This window comes from Enhydra lutris, unplaced genomic scaffold (genome assembly GCF_002288905.1).
Source record: "Enhydra lutris kenyoni isolate GAN:26980312 unplaced genomic scaffold, ASM228890v2 scaffoldscaffold27, whole genome shotgun sequence".
Classification (NCBI taxonomy): domain Eukaryota; kingdom Metazoa; phylum Chordata; class Mammalia; order Carnivora; family Mustelidae; genus Enhydra; species Enhydra lutris.
Window position 1 is genome coordinate 6,123,428 of NW_019154111.1, and position 20,745 is coordinate 6,144,172.

Consider the following 20,745-nt stretch of genomic DNA (forward strand, 5'->3'; position numbering starts at 1 on the left):
AGCTGCTTTACCTTTTATAATGTTTGTAATTGAGTAATTAATCTTATTTTGCATTTCATTGGTCTTATACAGATTAAATTGTAGGTTTGAGGAGGTTTTTGGTAAAAAAAAATAAAAGGATTTTTCCTTTTTTCCAAACTTTTCCCCCAAGTTTGAAAATTAACCAAGGGTGGGTTGCCAATGTAAATATGAATATATTTAATATATAATATATAGTTATATATTATAGCATATACATATATAAGATATATGTTATGTATACATATATATGTTGGGTAGCTATATTATGTATTTATACTTAAATAATACATATTATATATTTATATTTAAATTAGAAAAATCTCCCTTAACCTGTGCTTTATGTCCTTTATAGTCTTTTTTTCTCCTTACATTTGTTATTCAGTGGGAATAAATAGCACAAAGAACAACTTCTGTATTAAAGTAATGTGATTAAATTAAGACTGAAAATACGTAACACCGAAAAGTGGCTATTGAGAATTTTTGGTCAAGCTCATAAGAAGTTGAGACTTTTTAGTTTATTTTGTTAAGATGACTTATCCAAGGTTTCCCAATCCACTCCTGGCGAGCAACTTTCACTATGTTTATTGGGTTATTCAGAGTGCACTTGGGGGTTCTAGCTTTCCTGACTCTTAAGAACTAACTTCCAGCTTCCTTTGGACTCTTGAATTCATAGGCTGCCCTGCAAGTTGGAGGCCATGGGGAAAGGCTACACCAGTGTCGGGAGGTCATGCTGCTCACTTACAAGTCCATCCCCATGCAAGTGGACGGGGAGCCCTGTCGGTTGGCCCCAGCTATGATTCGGATCTCCTTGAGGAATCAAGCCAACATGGTACAGAAGAGCAAGAGGAGAACATCCATGCCTTTACTCAATGAGTGAGTCTGCCCCTTGCCTACCTTTGTGAACACAAAGACCATGAAGAGAACGCCAAGCATGTGCATGGTCTAGGGGCCTTACTGTGTTGAAAAAGGAACAAAGTCCGAGAAACAGCAGTTCCTTGGTCTCTCTGACATATCTTTCCTCATGTTTATTACACAGTGACCACACTCTAACTTTAGAAATAACTACTGTATTGTACACAAGGTAGATAACGCTTCTTCATTGACCACTTTGGTATAGATTTATTGGGAACAACAGAAAATCATTAAGAGTGATTCTAGGGTCATAAAATGCATCAAGATAAGAATGTTCTGTTTTGTTTTAAGAAGGCATGTTGCTGGCCTCTTTTCTACCCAGGTCACTTGGAGAGTGTTGGTTTCCCCAGCAGCGGGAGGTGGGCAGAGCTGGGTGCTTGAAGCTCACCCTCTCTCCACAATTGCATCCCCTTCTGCCTGTTAGTGAGTTACTTTCCTGATGCCCCCATATTGGGATCCCGTGGATGCTGGTGCTTCAACTCAATTTTGCCATTCTGAGTGGCATCCTGTTGTCTAGATACAACCTAACTATCTATTCCATACCGAAATAAACTGTATCCCTCTTGAACCCTTTCTTTTCTTAGGTGTTTTGACAAACCGATTTGAGATAAGGAGATAATAACTAGATATTTAGAGTATATATTCCTCTTAGAGTACCCCTTCATCTAATTGTTGTTGTTTTTTTTTTTGTTTTTTGTTTTTTTTTTTTTTAAATAGCAGTGTCTTTCTGGGGTTGGAGAAGGGGATGGGGAAGGATGGCAATTTAGGGCCTCTTTTTGAGTATCTTCTTTATATAATGCCCATATGGCTAGTCTAACCCAAGGTAGGGTCATTTCTGGGCTCAGCCTTGGGTCATTATTCTTTCCCTGGGGGGACCCTCCAAGGTGCTCCTCCTATTTGTGGCCTGTGGTGCATGGTTAATGATGTGTCCTGAATGGCTGGCTTCCTGCAGTGCCTGTGAAGCAGGGCATGCTTTGACAATCTACAGGAGTGCCTAGAATAAACCAGTGACACAGGTGCCATAGCTCACTGCCAGAACCTGACTTCACCTCTCTTTCTGAGATGGCATATGTTGAGGATTAGCATTAGGCGGGGCTCTTCCAGTGTCTGCATTTTCAGTATCTGCTTCTAAGTCTGAAGCTGGCATGAGAGAGCCTCTCTCCTCTGCTTCCCCCTTTCCTGGAGTCTCTCTGGACATCAGAGTCACTCAGCACTTTCCCCAGATCATTATCCAGACAGCCTGTCAGTTCTGTTCCTTACTTTGTTTACATTTTGCAGCTAGTGAAACTCCTAGCTCATTCCCCCTGGTTTTCTTTTCTCCTTGCTTGAACTCCCATTAGGCTGAATATACAACTGGCCAGTTTATATGTGAAAAAGGTAGGATCTCAACAACCATATACGGTTGACCAGATGCTCTCTAGAAATGTTAGTGTTAATCCCCGAACCAGTGGTTGGGGAGAAAGCTCTGAAACACTAAATGAAAAGCCATCTTGGAGACAGTATGGCAGCTCAGGTTGTTTTGGGTCACTTGGGGATAGTAAAGAAACTGTAATAAAACGAAAATTTCTTAATATCTACAGGCAATGACCTCCCATCCCTATTCCTGGTGGTGCTATATTTGATAACCTTATCAGACACAAAATTGTTTCCAGGTGCTTAGTTTCAAACAGCTCTTGCTCTTGAACCGAGAAAGAATTTGTATGTGCTCGGCAACTGTGGTGTTAAGAATTCATTCGGGCTTTCTTCACATATGAAAACAAACACAAATAGTTTTTTTCTTTTCGTACTTAGACTACATACAACGGATGATGCGATGGCATAGATAACAGCGGCGGGCTATTCGAGAAACAGCCTCAAGTCAAAAATCGTTCCTTCCCACCAGGGGGCAGTGGTGCATCCACCTAAGCAGCCTCCGGTCTCAGGAAACCCCTGAAGGACAATAACGAGCATTTCAGTTCCAAAAAGGACACTTGTAAAACTTAACTAAGATATTTACTGCTACCGATGATAAATAACTATTGAAACACTATATTTTTTAGAAAATCAATACAGATAGCACATTTTCAAAGGAAAACCAAACACCACCTCATCTTGTCACTAGTGTTAAAAACTAAACCTCGATTGCTCTCCCTCACTGCTCTGTTCATCCTCGGCAATTAGGTTTCTTCTTTCTATTTTACTAGAAATTTTTGAAATCTGACTTCTTGTTTTGAAATCTGACTTCTTTCACTGGATTTCCAGATGGAGTTTCCAGTTTGAGGGTTGCCTGGCCATGAAGACCTTTCTACAAGTTTTCTTCAACCTTCTAAGTCCTCTAGGCTTTTCTGCTTCGGCCACAATTGTGCCAAGTTCACTTCCGCAGCCATGGCAGAGAGATAATTGGAAGACATTTCTTTATTTTCTTCCTTCCCTCCCTGTTTTCCTCTTTCATTCTCTGTTTCTCTCTCATCCCTCCTTGTGTTCCATGACTCCCTGTTACCTCTGTTCCATTTGCCTATCTTCTTTCAGAAGAAAGAGAACTGGTTTGCAATGTCTGGAGAATTCATTTAGAAACCTCTGTGTGTCATGAGGATTGGGGGCTGGGGGTACGGAGTTAACGGTGTCTGTTTGAGAATCAAGTACTGTGGTTCCCTAAACAGCTGGCTTCCTTTTCCACTTGAGCAGTGGTGTTCCTCACAGGTTTGCCTTTCTCTGGGAGATCACATCTGTACCCCAGATTTCATCTGTGACTGATAAAGGAGTAATTTCACATCTGTGTCTTCTAGCCCAGCATTCCTTCTAACAGCCAGAGACTCACACCCAGATGTCTCAGGTGACATCTTTACCTGGATATCCCCTAGCAACCTCAGACTAGGGCTGAAAATGGGCTTATTAACTCCGCTCTCATTGCTTTCTCTGCTCATCAACCAGTGAGCCCTCTTCATTCATATTTGTCTACAAGGAACCATCTACCCATTCACCACTCCCCTGCCATGGAGTCTTCATAGTCACCCACACTGTTACACATCCACGTGGCCTTGGAGGCCTACCTTCTATTTATTTTCCATGTCTTTTTTGGGGGGTGGGGTGGTTAAAGATTTATTTATTTCAGAAAGGGCAGGAAGGGGCTGAGGGAGAGAATCTTCAAGCAGACTTCCTGCTGACGGCTGGGCCCAACTTGTGCCTTGATTCCATGACCCTGAGATGATGGCTTGAGCCAAACCCAAGAGTCAGACACTCAACCAACTGAGCCACCCAAGCACCCCTATTTCCCGTGTCTTTAATTCACACCAACTACCCACTCTGCTAGTAATACAGCTTCTGTTCAACGGCCATCTAAGTTCATTCACGCTGTCATCACTAAATGATGCTCATGATTCCTTGATTCCGATGTCACTACCCTTCACGCAATGCTTTTCCAATAGACTAATCAGAAGGATCTTTCTAGAAAAGTTAAACTTGTATTCCTTAGCCTTGCAGAACTTTTTGATCATTGCCATCATCATCCTCTTCCTGTGCTCCAGAGGTCATCGCTCATCTGGAGCACTGGCATCTTTTGCATGTCTCTTGCTCTTCTTGCTCTGTCTTCTTTCCTGCCTTTTTGTCAGTTGACTCTTGCTGAAGTTCAGGACTCCATTGAAATGTCACTTTCCCTAAGAGTCCTTTTCGATCTACTTCTAGATCGAAAGTGGATCTACTTCTAGATCTACTTCTAGATTCCATTAGATACTCTGTTAGGGTTCTAGATTACGTTCATCACGCCATCTACCAAGAATAATATAGTTCTTGGTTTACTTGTCTCTCTTTCCAGCTTGGAGTTTTCCTCTTAGGGTCCTCAGTGCCTACCAGTATGTCTGAGACATGATTAGCTGTTGAATAAGTGACTTGCACACGGACCAGATCGGTAATCCTGTATCTATTAACATTGCTCTGAGACTGCATCTAAAATAATATAGATCTAAAATCCATGAATATAAAAGTAACAGAGGTAACATCTTGATAACACTTGGCGTGAATAAATGGAAGATACATACTCAAGAATTTCAAGATTTGGTTCACATGGATTGGATACGTGGGGGAATTCCCATGAGAAATTATTAAATAGTAGGCCATCATGATGCCACTAGATCTTCATTTATACAAAAAAAATTATTTCCAAAAAAATACTTCTTGGTCTATAATCCCATTTGCTATTACCATATAGAAACTGAAGGGCTAGACCTGTTGTGTTCAGTAGACCCCCACCTCTCTGGGACAGGAGCATATCTCATTTTATCATGGCTTATGAATCTATTCAAAATAAGAACCCCAGTGAATATCATTCCCCCAAAAAGTAATGGCAGAGATTCATCTAGGTTCATATTAATGTACTAGGAACATGGTGCTCAGATAAACTTGATGACGCTCTTCAAAAGGCACCTTTGAAAGAGAGCAGAAATGTAAAATTTCTCGGGTGGTTAGGGAGATCTTAAGCCAAGTGACTCCTGAGCTCACTGGTAATGAAGATTCCACTGGGAAAGGCAATCATATTAGTCAGGGGCAAGATTTCTAGTTGGCAGACTTTGAATTGGGCAACTCAATGGGTTGGAATCCTTCATCCTGGTGCTCAGAAGTATTATTGGTTGTAACTGATAGTCCTTTGAGGAACACAAGGAGTTGATCCATGGGTGACTTTATGTGTGAATTTATATACCCAGCAGAAAAGAGGGATGGCTGTGCCTACCACAGTTACAGCAACGCTCTTCAAATCCTCTGGGAGAGTGGAGAGAGTAATTCTGTAAATGTGACAACAAATTTTAGGTTTAGTTTCTTAAATTTTGTGTTTCATCTTTTCTAATAGCTACTGAAGTTTCTTTCCTTTATAAAAGAAGAGAGAAAAGGGCGAAGTCTATGGTCCCCCTCTTCTACCAAAAGTATGAGTGGAATTACAGCATCACTGTGATGAATTTAGGCTTTCTTGGAATTACCTTCAGAGTCATTAAAGGTTTTGTTGAGCCACGTTTTTTCAAGATGGTTGTCTTTTGACACAAATTTCCTACAGAGCTCTGGAATCAAGAGGACTATGTTAAAGAATTAAATTTACCTTGACTCTCCTCAAAGATGAGTTTACTATGCCAGCCTACCCCTCTCTAGTGTGTGTGTGTGTGTGTGTGTGTGTGTGCACGCACGTGTGTGTGTGTGTGCACGCACGTGCGTGTGTGTGTGTGTGTGTGTGCACGTGCATCCTCTCCTTGGATGTCTCCAAAGACCTAGAGCAAGAGAGGAACACGAGGATGCCTCCTTCCCGCCTGCAGCCCTGCCCAGTGTCCGCGCTCTCGCAGCATCTGCCCGTGCCCTGCCCTGTGCTGCGGTCCGTGGCTTGCCTTAGAGCCAGCCCTTGCCATGTGTCCTGTTGGCTTCATTGCTATCACCGGCTTTTTGGATTATGTCCGTGGCTGGCTGGATTTTCCTTTTCTTTTCATTCACTGTTTGGTGACGCGCTCATTTAATTTCTGTTTAAATTTTGTGTGTCTCTCTTTCTCTCTCCTGGCTTGTTCCCTGTCTGTCCACGCTGTTGTGCTGACTGTCTTCGCTGCTCATTCCCTGCTGCCTCTAGTATCCATCAGGTGCCAGCTGCTGACCTGCGGAGAGTGTCTGCCCCCCCTGGCTCCTTCACCACGTGAGTACAAAGCCGGTCCGTTTCTACATTTTGTCTAGCACCCTCCTGTCCTCCTCAGGGTTAGACTACCTGCCTCCTTTTCCCTCCCAGGTCTGCTTCTCAGACGAGGACCCGCCAGCCCCAATGGCCAGGGGCCTCTCTGTGATTTGAGATGGAGTTGTCCAGTTCTTTGTGTTCGATTTGTCTTGGTCCTCTAAGGGTTCAGGTGTCGATTTTTGATGAGTTACTTTAGGGCCCATAATTGCGTGGGGTTGTATAAAATTCCAAACCAAGTACTGGTTTCTATGGAGAGTTTGTGATAGCCCATTGGCCATGCCATTATCTGTAGCTCTGGGATGATGTTGAAGGAGTGTGCCTACTGCCCTTGATTTGTGAATGGACCCCCTCAAATTAAGTGTGGAGTTTTGAGTGCATGCATATGCATCCGGGCATTATTTGGGTGGAGAATCCATGGTTGTAATAAAAGGTGAATGACTGAAAACTCTCTGAGTTAGCAAAACACACTTCATTCATTGTTAATAATTTGTACTTGATGTGTTCTATGCTTTTATTTTTTTCTAGTGAAAAAAAATCTTTTTTTTTCTTTTCTTTTCTTTTTTTTTTTTTTTTAGCACCTTGGGACTTCTTTTTCGTCTTGTTGCCTCTTTCTTGCCCTTTCTTTTTCTTTCAGATACTTAGCTTTTGTTCGGGTTTAGGTACTGGTACATGTGCTTGGTATTAACTACTTAAATTATTACTACCCCAACAGCCCTATGTCACATGTGCTATTATTTCCGTCCTTGGTCTTCTGGGGAATCTGGTGCACAAAGCATTCGGTAACTTGCTCAAGGTCACACAGCTGACAGGTGGTAGACTGGGATGCAAACTCAGATAGTTTGGCTTCAGAGTTCACACCTTTAACAATTTACAGTTTGCCACTTTCATCTATGAGGAGCCTGTCTTTCTCTTAAGCCCTAGTTGAATCATTGACTTCTCAAGGAATTCTTTGTTGATTCTTGTTGGGGTAGTTACGTTCTCACTGGGCCCACTATTGATATACTTATTATAGTTCTCAAGGTTTAATAGGCTGGTATTAATTACATTAGTTCATGTGTGTGTTGTGGGGGGGATGGGTGCTGTGCACTAGACTTAAGCTACCTGAGATCACTGACCATCTCTTCTTAGGAATTTTTGTGTCCCCAGCTCTGAACACAGATCTTAACACAAAATATTCCAAAACCAAACAGAGTCATTAGTTGGCAAAATGAATGAATGGAAGAATACATCTCTAATTGAATTGTACAGTGTCTATTATTTAGGAATATGCCAAAATTATTCCTAAAGTCCAATAATATAATCCTACTTTCAGTCCTAGTCCTACAGATACACTCTCATTCATTCATTTTTCAAAAAACATTCCTTTTACATGCTCTGTGTCCACCATTTTGTGCTTGGAATCTAGAGGTGAGCCCAATGTCTCCATTGGGCTGCCTTCATGGAACTTAAAATTGAGGCCAGAAAATCAACAGGAAAATGACATTTAATTTTCAATTTGGAGGTTATTTTGCAGGTATATCCTACATTCTACAAAAGACCTCTTCAACAAATGGGAGTCCAAGGAATGGCTTTCAGTGATTTTCAGAGGCTATATTGATAGAGTTCAAAGAATCAAGAATATCACCAATAGAGATGCATTGGAATCTATCCCATGTCTATCCCATGTCTACAGTTTTAGTTGTATAATTTAAACACGGCTCTTTTTTATTGGTTCCAGGTGTGCATACTACAGTAAGGTAAACTGTCACTGTTCTGTAATGGTGGAACAACTAGGTGTGGCCAATTTAAAACTTGAATGTTGATCTAAAATATTTGATATCTATATATAATATATTAAATGTTACATATTATAAATTTTGTATTTCCATATCTCTGAAATATTTATGTAACAACACTTACTAAATTAGAGTATTTTATTTTAATTTTTAATTTTTTTTCCCAAGATTATATTTATGAATTTGACAGAGAGCGTGAGAGTACAAGCAGGGGGAGAGGCAGTGGCAGTGGGAGAGGCAGGTTCCCCGCTGAGCCTGGGATTATGACCTGAGTCAAAGGCAGACACTTAACAGACTGAGCCACCCAGGCACCCATAACTTAGCCTATTTAAAAAAAAAAAAAAAAAAAAAAAAAGATAAGAAAACACTGTCACAACTGTCAAGGAGCCTGGAGTAAAATCCAAGAACAAGCAGTGTCTTTACATATTAAGGTTGTTGTTAACAGTTTTGACCCACTCTCATGCTGCTGTTTGCTACTTTCAGCAGTGTTTAATAATCACATTAATGTTGCTTGGGTCCTCATGAAAGTCAAGACCCCAGTATCTTGGACTAAGCTTGTCTGATTTTTTTTTTCTTTTTTTGACTCTTGCTCAGCCATTCTCTGCTCAGAAAAATTCCTCTATAGATGATCTCTTCTGGGGAGAAGCTTCTCTTTCTGCTGTTTCTGTGGTAAACGTTGGTTTCCTAAAGCAACTTACATGGTCTATCTCTCAAGCTTTCTCCCTTCTTGGGAGAAGGTCATGGCAATAGCCATGTAAGGCATGGGTTCCTGGGAATTGCAACTACTAATGTCTGTTTACGTGGGAAATTTCATCTTTATGCAAAGGATTCTGAAATTTTACTTTTGGTCATATATGACCACATACAAATCCTGAATTTTACTGAAAAGTATTTAGGGCTTTATCCAATATAACAAAACTAAACAAATATAATATTTCACCACAAGTCTTGTGTATGTAGGTTAATGAATTATTGGAACAATACTTCAGTTAAAAAATCTTTATAATTAAGTGACTTCATAGTGAAGTCCTTGCTGCAGGGCACCTATGCACACTGAATTTTATAAATCCATGAATATTATAAATTTTATGAAATCATGAATACGAATGCTAAATGTTCCAACTACCAGTTCCTGTTCAGCTGATGCCAAAAATAACACAAAGGTATGTAATTGTAAAATATCTTTGTAAAACTTTTATCCTTCAGTAACTGCTTACTAAATTCCAGTTTGTGCCTGTTCCCCACCAAAATGAAATAATGTAAACCATTTATACCTAATTTAGTCTATGTTTCATCTTTGAAAAAATATTGAGTGCCTTCTTTAACTACCAGGGTTCTGTGGGATCCTGGAGATACAGAGATTATAAAGCTAAGGTTTCTGTCTTAGAGAAATGGACATGCCAGGAAATAGACCTGTTTTGTTGCTTACAGTACAATTACAGTGCCATGTGATAAGCATCTTAGCACAGTTTCTGGTTGTACTTCCATGTGAATGACTGTGTGAGTATTTACTACATTTGTTTTTATTTTTTTAGTATTTAAAATTAACATACAGTCAATGACTTTCTTGGTATACAGTTGGGAGTTTTAAGATGGGTGTCGATTCCTATAACCAGCACCCCAATCAGGATACAGAACAGTTCTACCACCCCAGAAAGCTGCCTACTCCCTGCATCTCCCATCCAACCTCCCATCCAACCACCAATCACTGTAGTTTTGTATTTTTGAGATTGCCACATAAATGGAATCATACAATATGTAACCCTTCGCAATTGATTTCTTTCCACATAACGTCTTTGAGATTTATCAACCTTGTTGCCTACGTCAATCATGTGTTTCTTTTTATTGCTGAATAGTATTCTATTGTATGGCTGCTTCCACTTATTTACCCATTTACTTGTTGAAGGACATCTGGTTGTTTTCAGTTTTGGGCAGTCAGGAATAGAGCTGCTATCAAGTTTTGTGTAAATATAAATTTTCATTTCTCTAGGTTAAACACCTAGGAAGGGAATTCCTGGGTCATATGGTAAGTGTATGTTTAACTTCATAAGAAATTAACGAACTATTTTCTAGAGTGCAAATTTTGCATTTCTTATGTATGAGAGAGAGAGTTCCATTTGTTTCACATCCCTGCCAGCACTTGGTATTGCTAGCTCTTTAAAATTTTAATCATTTAATCATTCTAATGAGTGTCTTTTCATTATTTTCCATCTGTTATATACTACTCAATGAAGCATCTGCCCAAGTATTTTGCCTATTTTTAAATTGGGCTGTTTGCTTTTTCCTGTTGAGTTTTGAGGGTTTGTCATATATTCTGGATCCAAGTCCTTTGTTAGAGATGTGTTTTGCCAATGTTTGCCCCCAGTATATATCTTGTCTTCTCATTCTCTTTACGAAGTCCAAATTATCCAATTTTTCTATATTTGTGTTTTGGTGTTCTATTCAAGAACTCTTGGTTTAATCCCAAGTCATAAATACTTTTTCCTTTGCTTTCTTCTAGCAGTTATAGAGTTTAACATTTTGCATTTAATTCTATGATTCGAGTTAATTTTTGTATAAGATGTGAGGTTTAGGTTAGAGTTTTGTTTTGTTTGCATTAGATGTTCAGTAGTTCCAGCACCATTTGTTAAAAAGACTATTTTTTCCCATTGAATTACCTTTTCATCCTTATCGAAAATCAATTGAATGTATATATGGGGGTTTATGGATATGATAAAGATTGATAAATATAGATTTCTGCACTCTAATTCTGTTCCATTGATCTATGTATTTCCGTCTTTGTCAATGCCATGTTCTTTTGGTTATTGTACTTTTATGTCAAACCTTAAAATCTAGTTGTGTTACTTTTTCATCTTATTCTTTATTTTAAAAATTGTTAGCTATTCAAGCTCCTTTACCTTTCCACATAAATTTTAAAATAAGCTTGCCTGTATCTCCAAAAATTCTACTAGAACTTTGGAATTGTATGAAATCTGCAGATCAGCTTGGGAGATATAGATGTCTTTACTACGACTATGTCTTTACTACTACTGCATTGTCCTTCCCTTTATTTTGCGCATCATTGTTTTGTAGTTTTCAACATACAGATCTTGTACATACCTTGTTAGATATGTGCTTGTGTTAGATATGTGTTGGTTTTCAATTCTGGTTGCTGGTATATAAAACTACAGTGGATTTTCTTGTGTTGACCTTGTATCCTGTGGCCTTACTGAAGTCACTTTTTAGTTCTAGGATTTTGGTGACATCCTTGGAATTTCTAACTAGTCACGCTTTTTATCTGTGAGTAGGAGTGGTTTTCTTTCTTTCCAATCCATATGCCTTTTATTTTTTTCTTTTGCCTTATTGCAGTAGCTAGGATTTCTAGTATGGTGCTGAGTAAAAGTGGTTACAGTGGATATCCTTGCTTTGCTTCTAGTATTAGGGGGAAATCATTCCATTTTCTCACCATGGAGTATGATTGTTAGTTGTAGATTTATTTATTAAAGTACTTTAGTAGGATATCTGGGAGAGATTAGAGAGGATTGGAGTCATTTGTTCTCTGCATGTTTGTTAGAACTTGCCAAGAAATCATCTGGGTCTCAAGGTTTTTTTTTCCCTTTTTAACTCTAAGTCAATTCCTTTAGGAGTTGTAGGACTACCCAGGTTATCTATCTCGTTGTAGGTGAGTTTCAGTTATGTGTGTGTGTTTGTGTAGCTTTTTGAAGTTTTGGAGGAGTTGCTCATTTTATTCTAGTTGTTAATATATGTCAAATTATTGGTAGTATTTCCTATCTTTTTAATGTCCTTGAGATCTACATTGATAGTTCCTTTTTATTCTTGTTATTAGTAATTTGGATCTTCTCTCTTTGTGCTCCTTAGTGAGGTTTATCCATTTTATTATTTTTTTTTTAAATCAGCTTTTGTTTTTATTGATTTTTTCCACAATTGTCTTTCTGTTTGCTATTTCATTGATTTATGACCTTATGTTTTTGTTTTTTTTTTTTTTTCTGCTTGCTTTGAGCTTATTGGTCCCATCCCCAGACCCTGGTTCTTTAAAGAAGAAGCTTAATTTTTTTTAAAGATTTTACTTATTTATTTGAGAGAGATGCAATAGGTGTTTAGGGAAGAACAGAGGGAGAAGGAGAAACAGGCTCCCCGCTGAGCAGGGACCCTGACATGGGGCTCCATTCCAGGACCCCAGGATCATGACCTGAGCCAAAGGCAGACGCTCAACTGACTGTGTCACCCAGGCGCCCCGAGAAGTTTAAATATTTGAGTAGGCAATTGACTAAGTTGAGTTCAGGCCACAAGTTCTGGCTCACTTCCTGAAAGTTGTAGTTACAATGTTAATTCTGTTTTCAGAGTCTTTGGCAGTGCTCTTCATATCTCTGTCTGGTGTGTACGCACCACTGAGTTACCAGTGTGGGATCGGGGTTTTCTATCCTGTAGTTCGGTTCCTAAAGTCTACTGTACAGAGGCTTAGGGCCAGATTCACCCATGTGCAGCCTGAAGATGAACCTGAAAGTTCATGAACATCTTTATATAAGGAGCTGTTTTCTTGAGCCCCTCCTTCTCTGTTGTCATCCCAGCCCTTTGCTGTTCCCTAAGGCTTCCTTTTTCCATCTTCCAGACAGAAATCTAAGGTTTTAGTTACCTCACTCTACTGCCTATTTCCCGCAACTCTGCTCCTGTCTAGAACCAAGCAATGATGTGACAGAAAGAAGGAGAATAAAAGCAGTGTTTGTTTATCCCATCCTCTTGGGATCTCTGCTCCTTTTATCAGAGAGGAGAGCTCTCTTCCATTACAATTGTATGCTCCTGAAGGCCTTTATCAGTGTCCCTGCGGGGAATGCTGATGTGTAAGAAAATAGTAAGGGGAAGATAGATCTGAATATTTCTTAGCATTCAGAGTCTCTTTTCTTAGCATTCAGAGTCCCTTTCTTTTCCCTAAGCCAGAGCTCAAGGGCTCTCTTTGAGTTTTCTCTACCTGCAATTGGTGTTCATTTCAGGCTTTGTGCTGCCTGGAGTCTGCAGGAGGGTTTATTGGAGGGAAAAAGATGGGAGAGCTTACCACCACTTAATAGTATTTTATATTCTGATCTTCTTCTCTAATCTGCTACTATCATTTACTTTTCAGAGTTCTCGAATAGCTACTTTATGAATCCTGTCCAGATTTTATAACTGCATTCACTGGGGGGAGAAAGAATGGTGTGTGCTTACTTACCTTGCCCAGAGCCAGAAGTTCTCTGCTGCCTTTTAAAAGCAGAGAGCTATGATTCTGTATCCCCTCCTCTCCCACTGCAGTTTAGGACCATTCTAACTCAGCAAAACAAATCTGCAGAGAAACCACTGTATTTTGAACTACAATCAACATATGTTCACTGTAATACGCCATCTTTCACAACAGTCACAATTTAAACATACACAAGATATTTCCCACTAAGTTGTGTGGATTTGCTTGTTAACCTTGGGGAAGGCAGAGTCGGACACGGATCCATGAAAAAAAAGCATAAATTGTCACGTATGACTACAAGCTGAATCTGATTCAGCACTCTAAAATCGGTTTCAATAAATGAAGTCTTCGTGGTAAAGGATGAAAGTAAATTGATTTTTGTTCCAGGAAGAGAGGGGGTTTTAGTAAAAGAAAGGGAAATATTTTTGATAGGTCTTTTTTTTATGGTTCCATTTTGGGTTGAGTTGAAGAATTTTATTGTTGAGAAACTCCCAGAATCTCCGGTCTTCATGACCGAAGAAAACACAAACTGGTCATAGGTAGTTTAACTTTTGCGTGCTGGGCCACAAAGTAAACAAGCATCTTTGGAGACGCTTTCTCAAAAATGCTATCATTCTGTTCTCCCACGAGTCACATCAAGTTTTTTTGTTTTAACATTTTTATGAATTTGTCCAATGTGCTGTAAAGAATCTGTTTATTTCATTTATTTAATATTGGCCCTTTAGTTAGAAAGTAAGACTTGATGCGCTTTAATCGACCCCTCGACCCCTTCTCTTTTCCTTTGTTCTTTACCAATAAGCTCCACTTTACTACAAGCTACACTATCTGGGAGTAGCAGAAACCTTGCCAGAGGAGAAATTTACAGGTACGCCTCTGTAAACTGTGACGGTCAGCTCTCAAATAGCCAAGAAGATCCATCATACCTACTTTACCTGAGAACGAATAAAGCTGATGGTCGCTAACACACAAACCTTTTTGAGAATGTCAGGAGGAAAAGCACTCCTATCAGACCGCCTTGGGCCTCCAGAAGACTGCTTCATGTCTGGGGCAGAAATCTGTCCAGATTCTGATTCACAGATTACAATTTTTAGGTCATCATTCTAGACCCTAAAATCAATTGCAAGGATACCAGAAGTACTTAAGCACTCAGGAAATTATGAATATTTGTCTTGTTAAGGCTTTCGTTGTTATTGTACCCCAGAGTGATTATCTCTGAGTGACAGGATTATGGATAATATTTTCTGGGCTTTCTGTATTGATTTTAGTGAGCATGCATTACTTCCATTCAAGGAGAAATTTAAAAGTTCATATTTTAAAAAGGACAGGAGAGAATAGCTATATCCACAGAACAGAAAAAAAAAAAAAGCCGTTTGCTGAATCTCAGAGTCAGATAAGGAAACAACAGAGTTGGCTTGAGGCTGGCTGGAATGCAGAAGTCTTTGTTCACTGAACCACTGAGCAGAGGAAACTGCTAGCCTGTCCTCTTTCTCTTCTCTTACTCCCAACTCTCACATTTTCTGGGTTATCTTCCTAGTGATTTCACTTTCCACTGTCCAGTCTCTCGACCTTTAATAATGCCAAAATGTCATGCTTTCCTCCCTTCTTACGAAACCCCCTCTCCTGGTTGCATAAAACAGATCCACCGCACCGAGAATTCCAAAGAGAAGTAGGTTAAGAGTTGCTTGAGCCTCATTCCCTATCACCTTTCAGACTTGAGCCCAGGCTGAGAGAGTGGATGATGGTGGTTTTCTTCCCTGCGCTCTGCAACTTCCCCCAAGAGTGTTCCCACTCCATCTGAGCTTTTATCCCCATTCGGATGGCCAGAGGGTAGTCTAGGGCCTTAAAGGAAAGCGGTGTCAGGAACAGACGTAGGTCTCTCACTGGAATGTTTTCCTCCTTATTCTGTAGCACCCCCATGGCAACATGCTGCTGTTTGGAGTATCTGGGGGGCGGAGGGGGGCTCTGCTTTGCTTTCATTTGTATGACATTGACCAAGTGTAAACCTCTTCGCATTTTAGTTTTTCAAATATATAAAAAAGAAGTGCAGTTGACGGGGCGCCTGGGTGGCTCAGTGGGTTAAGAAGTGCAGTTGTTCCCTGGATTTCTATCAGCTCTGAAGTTCTGTTATGCTACAATTCAGGACATGACCCTAGACTATATGAAAATCTGCCCCAAAGGGATCTAAGACTTGAAGCAGGCAAGACTTACCATGGGACATGACAGGGTCATCCTTTACCCTTAGGGCGGATTAGGGAAGCCAGGCCCTGTTCTGCTTTGGTACATTTAATGGATGTTTCTCCTTGCTCTTCACAAGAACCCAAGTGGATTTTTTCATTTGGCCAGAAAGGTAATGTGTGTCTGATATTATGCTAATCGGCACCTTGACTTGTGATTGAATTTAATATCTCAATAACTGTTTACGGTAACAGTTATCATTATTCCCATTCCATAGGCAAAAAGACTGAGAATAAGAAATTAACTTATTAACTTCACCAAGAGTGTATGCCAGAAAGTGCTAGAGTTAACACCCAAGGCCTTCTACTTTGGAGATGGCATTTAAGACCCTGAAGTCCACTGGTAATCGAACCTCTGATCACTTTCCTGCGTGTGTGTTTATATTCATGAACATGATTTATGTATTTTATTCAGTTAGGTTAACTTCTTCCTTTTAAGAAAACTTGGAAATAATAACTTAGGATTGAAATGTATGACTCTTTAGTATTATAAGTTTGCGGTTCAAGTGTCATTAAAAGAAAAATGTCAGAATGACAAACCCCAGTTAAAAATAAGTTCTAGTAGAGTTAAAGAACCGGGAGAGTCTTTTCAAACTGTTCGTGATGGTGTTTGGTCTGTGAACATGGCTCCACCGGAAGGGTCATGCCCACGACGACGGTGGATGGATGGAGCCTGGGTTCTTCTCTTAGCAAAGGTGAATGCAGATGGCAGCCTCTGGTACAGTTATGTAAGGCGTAATACATTTAGGACTCCCTCAACATTTAAAATTATATCTCGTTGCTTTTAAACTTTATTTTTGGAGATGAATTATTCATGTCTGTGTAGGTGTAGAAGCAGTCTTACGCTTACGAGTCAGCACTTCTCGTAAAGTAAAAGGTCACTTCAGACCTGAAGGGAATATTTACTCAGGTGTTGTTGGCTTGAGGTGCCGGGCCCGAGGAGGCGACGGCCCAAGTCAGCTTCAGGGGCGTGGGGAGAGTCTGTGGGAGAGTTCAGGTACAGCGTGTGCTCCAGGGCCCTTGGGCAGGACAAAGCCACGAAGAAAATTTTTGAATTTCGTTGTTTATTTCATCAAAATAAATTTTAAGAACTCAAAATTAAAAACGACTTTAGAAGTAATATTAGTTCAATAAACACAACTCTGTGTGTGTGTGTGTGTGTGTGTGTGTGTGTGTGTGTGTGGAGAGAGAGAGAGAGAGAAAGATCATTCTGTGTACTTTACTTTTAGGAGAAATAGAAATTAAGGCCTGAATATTCTAAACAGTAACATCAAGCCAGCACAGTTTTCCAAGCCAGGTAGGAATTTTAGACAGTAGAGAATGAGATGCCTCTCATTCTTCTATTGATGGGATCTCTTTATAATCAGTAGTGGTAGGACTAAAGTAAAATGTTTTAGTTCTCGGGGTTCTCTTGCGTACATATCTGTATAGTTCTGCTCTAACAAAGTACCACAGATCGAGAGGTTTAAATGACAGAAAAGGACTTCCTCACAGTCTGAGGTCTGAAATCGAGATGTTGGTGGGGTTGGTTTCTCCTGAAGTCTCTGTCCTTGGCTTATAGCTGGTGGCTGTCTTCTGGTACTCTTCCTTGTGTGTGTCTGTCCTAATCTCTTTAGGCAGATTAGATTGGGGTCCACTCATATGACTTTATTTTAACCTCATTCCTCCTGCAAGACCCTCTCTTTGACTACAGGCACATTCTGAGATACTGGGGTGAGGACTTCAGCATAGGAATCGTGGGGGGCACAACCCAGTCCCAAACAGCATCATACTAGATAAATTTGACTGAATTTTAGTTTTGTTCCTTTTCCTTTTACCAACTGTATGAAGCCTGAACTTTGTATATGTGAGTTGTATGTATGGTTTAATTCTTTAAAATCTTTCTGTTAAAAGATACAAGAAGAGCTAAAGAGTATTGCTCTTTGATTTCTAGAAGATTGTTGGTATTAACTGTTTAGGTGCAATAAGATTGTTGTTGACCTCTCTGGACCCAAATCCAATTTCCGTAAAATGAAGTGGTCAGATAATATAAACTTTAAATTTTTTTCATACATGAAATTCTAAAGTATTACTGTAATAAAAGTAACTATAGGGGGGTGCCTGGGTGGCTCAGTGGGTTAAAGCCTCTGCCTTCGGCTCGGGTCATGATCCCAGAGTCCTGGGATCGAGCCCCATATTGGGCTCTCTGCTCAGCAGGGAGCCTGCTTCCTCCTCTCTCTGCCTGCCTCTCTGCCTACTTGTAATCTCTGTCTGTCAAATAAATAAATGAAATCTTTAAAAAAAAAAAGTAACTATAGGAATACAGTCTATAAATGGAAAGGGAAGGGAGTAATTTTGCTGGTGTTTGTGAACAAAAGATTTCTTTACAAATGGACTCTCCATGTAGGGGAAAAAACCCTCAATACTTCTGGAAAGTAGTTATTTATATCTTAGATAAACCACAATCTGCAGTGTTATTAATGGATTTACTGCATTCAGAGAGAAAAAGAGAACCATTTAGGTTTTTACTCCAATATTACAACAATAACTGATGTTCTATTCCAGCACAGCGTAGGAAGAACTTATCAATAACGATGAAGTCTAGACATTTCTTTGGAACATTTCAGGGGGTGTTTATTTTAGATTATTTTGCTAAGATAGTAATAAACTGCAGTGCACATTTCATTTGTAGATTTTTAATTTAATTATACCAATGTGATTTAGCTTCCCCATCTGTCATAACTTCCTGAAACACTTACAGGAAATGAAAAGGAAGTACATTGTTAAAGGCAGAGAGAGAAAATCCTTGTTGATGCTACACTTAATTAGTCCCCAGAACTCATCACATTTTGTCAGAAAATGAAATTCTAAAAATGAATTCAGCAAGTTCCAAAGGTGTAGCTAAGATATTTGACCGAAATGAAAGTGGTGTTAGAAGGATTATAAATGGAACAAAAAGGCCAAAGTTTTCTACTTTCTATGATTGAGAACTGTAATGATTTTCTTTTTCTTCCATCTTGTAGACTCTCCTGCTCTCAAGAGAGAACAGTCTTTTGATCTGATGATATTTAGTTGCTCAGGCAAAGTAAAACAATTAAACGTTTCCTTGATGAGAGGTTCTTGGCTTATGAAATGTTAAAATACTGCCTTTGGTAGAAGCTTGCTCTGTAACATGGTAAATGAAAGGAGAGAGGGAAATGTAACCAAGCAAAAGTACCCAGAATTATTTTCATTTTCTGTCATGACATTCTCGGCAGAAACCATCCCTTTCCTTCTCTCTTTGATTATTTTCTTTTTAGTTTTGGTAACTATTTAGTATTTTAGCTAATTTGTGTTTGTTCATCATCCAAGCAATATATTAGTCTAGCACTAAATGTATATCTTAAGGTACTTTTTTTCCCCTCAAGTTTATTGTGAAATTTTAAAGTCATTTTTGTTGATTAGTAGTTGTAGGGATAGGATTATATGATTTTTACAAGTCCTGTTCTATCAAGGTATCTTTGTTCTATCCATTTTGACACCACCAAGAAAAATGATTTTTTTAAAAACTCCCTTGGTCATTGGATTAGGGATTAGAAAGTGGTGAGGACAGTTTCTGCCTAATAGGCTAAATTTACTGAATTGGACAGGTGAGTCAAGTTTGGGGACTCTGATTTGTTCATGGATCTCAGACAAGAAAGCACGAGGTGGCGGGAGCGCATCTATGCTCTGATTGGGGGACGTAGCCTTCCCCCAGTGGTAGGTAGATGAGTAAAGAAGTGGTGTCTTCTTAGTCTCGGGAGCCAGATGCAGCACCACTGAGCATTCTAGACCTCAGCAAGCCATTGTCCACCTGGAGGGGAGTATGAGTCAGAATATAACACGGTGAAATACAAATTACCTAATATGAGAAATGGTTTTGCGAATTTTCTCAAACACCTAGATGTTAAGAAAGTATCTGTGTCCTTCCGTAAAATGTTTTATATAGAAAGTTGAAACCATTTAAGGAAGAGTTTCTTATGTAATGCCATTTATTGTTAGGTCAATACTTACTTTTTTATTTTCTTGATAGAAACCAAAGTTGGAATCCTCTTCTTCCTGAGCGCATCTCCTAGGAAGGCAAAGCTACTTCCTTTGCTCTGTAGTTTTGGGAGGAACACATCTGGTAATTCATGTGTTCAGTCCTTTCTCAAATTAAGCTTGGTTTTATCTCTCCATCTAATAAGATGGCCGCACTAATTTTCACATCCTAATTGCCTTATGTATTTTCAGCTTTTGCTTTGTTTTGCTCTTTTTACTTGAAAAAATTCTCAATTTTAATTTTTTCCTATAGGATCAGAAGTGAAGTAAGTGTTAAATATTTAAAAATTACATGTATTCTAGTTTTTCGGTGTTTTGGTTTTTTTTTTTAATGAGTGCTACTATTACTCAAATACCACCACTTTATTCATCAGCATGTGTAGGGTTATTAGAAGATGAGCAAATGTAGTCGTTGTAGCCTAATTTAGTCCTTTATGATATATGTGAAGGAGTGTTTTCTTTTGTGAAATGAAACTTTTCATTTTTTTTTTTTTCAAAGATTCATTCATTGAGAAAGAGCATTTGAATGGAGAGAAGGGCATAGGGAGAGGGAGAGAATCTCCAACAGACTCCTTTGCTGAACATGGAGGTTGACCTGAGGCTCGATCTCATGACCCTGTGATCATGACCTGAGCTGAAATCAAGAGTCGGACACTTAATTGACTGAGTCACCCAGGCACCTCAAAATGACACTTTTTAAAATATACGAAGCCCTCCACTTCCTCCGATTGACTTATTTTGCTAAGCATGATACCCTCTAGTTCCATCCACATCGTTGCAAATGGCAAGATTTCATTTCTTTTGATGGCTGCATAGTATTCCATTGTGTATATATACCACATCTTCTTTATCCATTCATCTGTTGATGGACATCTAGGT

The 20,745-nt window shown here is 39.3% G+C and overlaps 1 protein-coding gene across 1 annotated transcript in view; it reads left to right on the plus strand.

Annotated features, from left to right (window-relative positions):
- Positions 1-20,745, plus strand: part of LOC111151963 (diacylglycerol kinase iota) — a 432,202-nt gene that overhangs the window by 283,902 nt on the left and 127,555 nt on the right. The window contains exon 20 of the mRNA XM_022510212.1: positions 695-894. Coding sequence (XP_022365920.1) covers positions 695-894 — 200 coding nt within the window. The remainder of the gene's footprint in view (positions 1-694; positions 895-20,745) is intronic.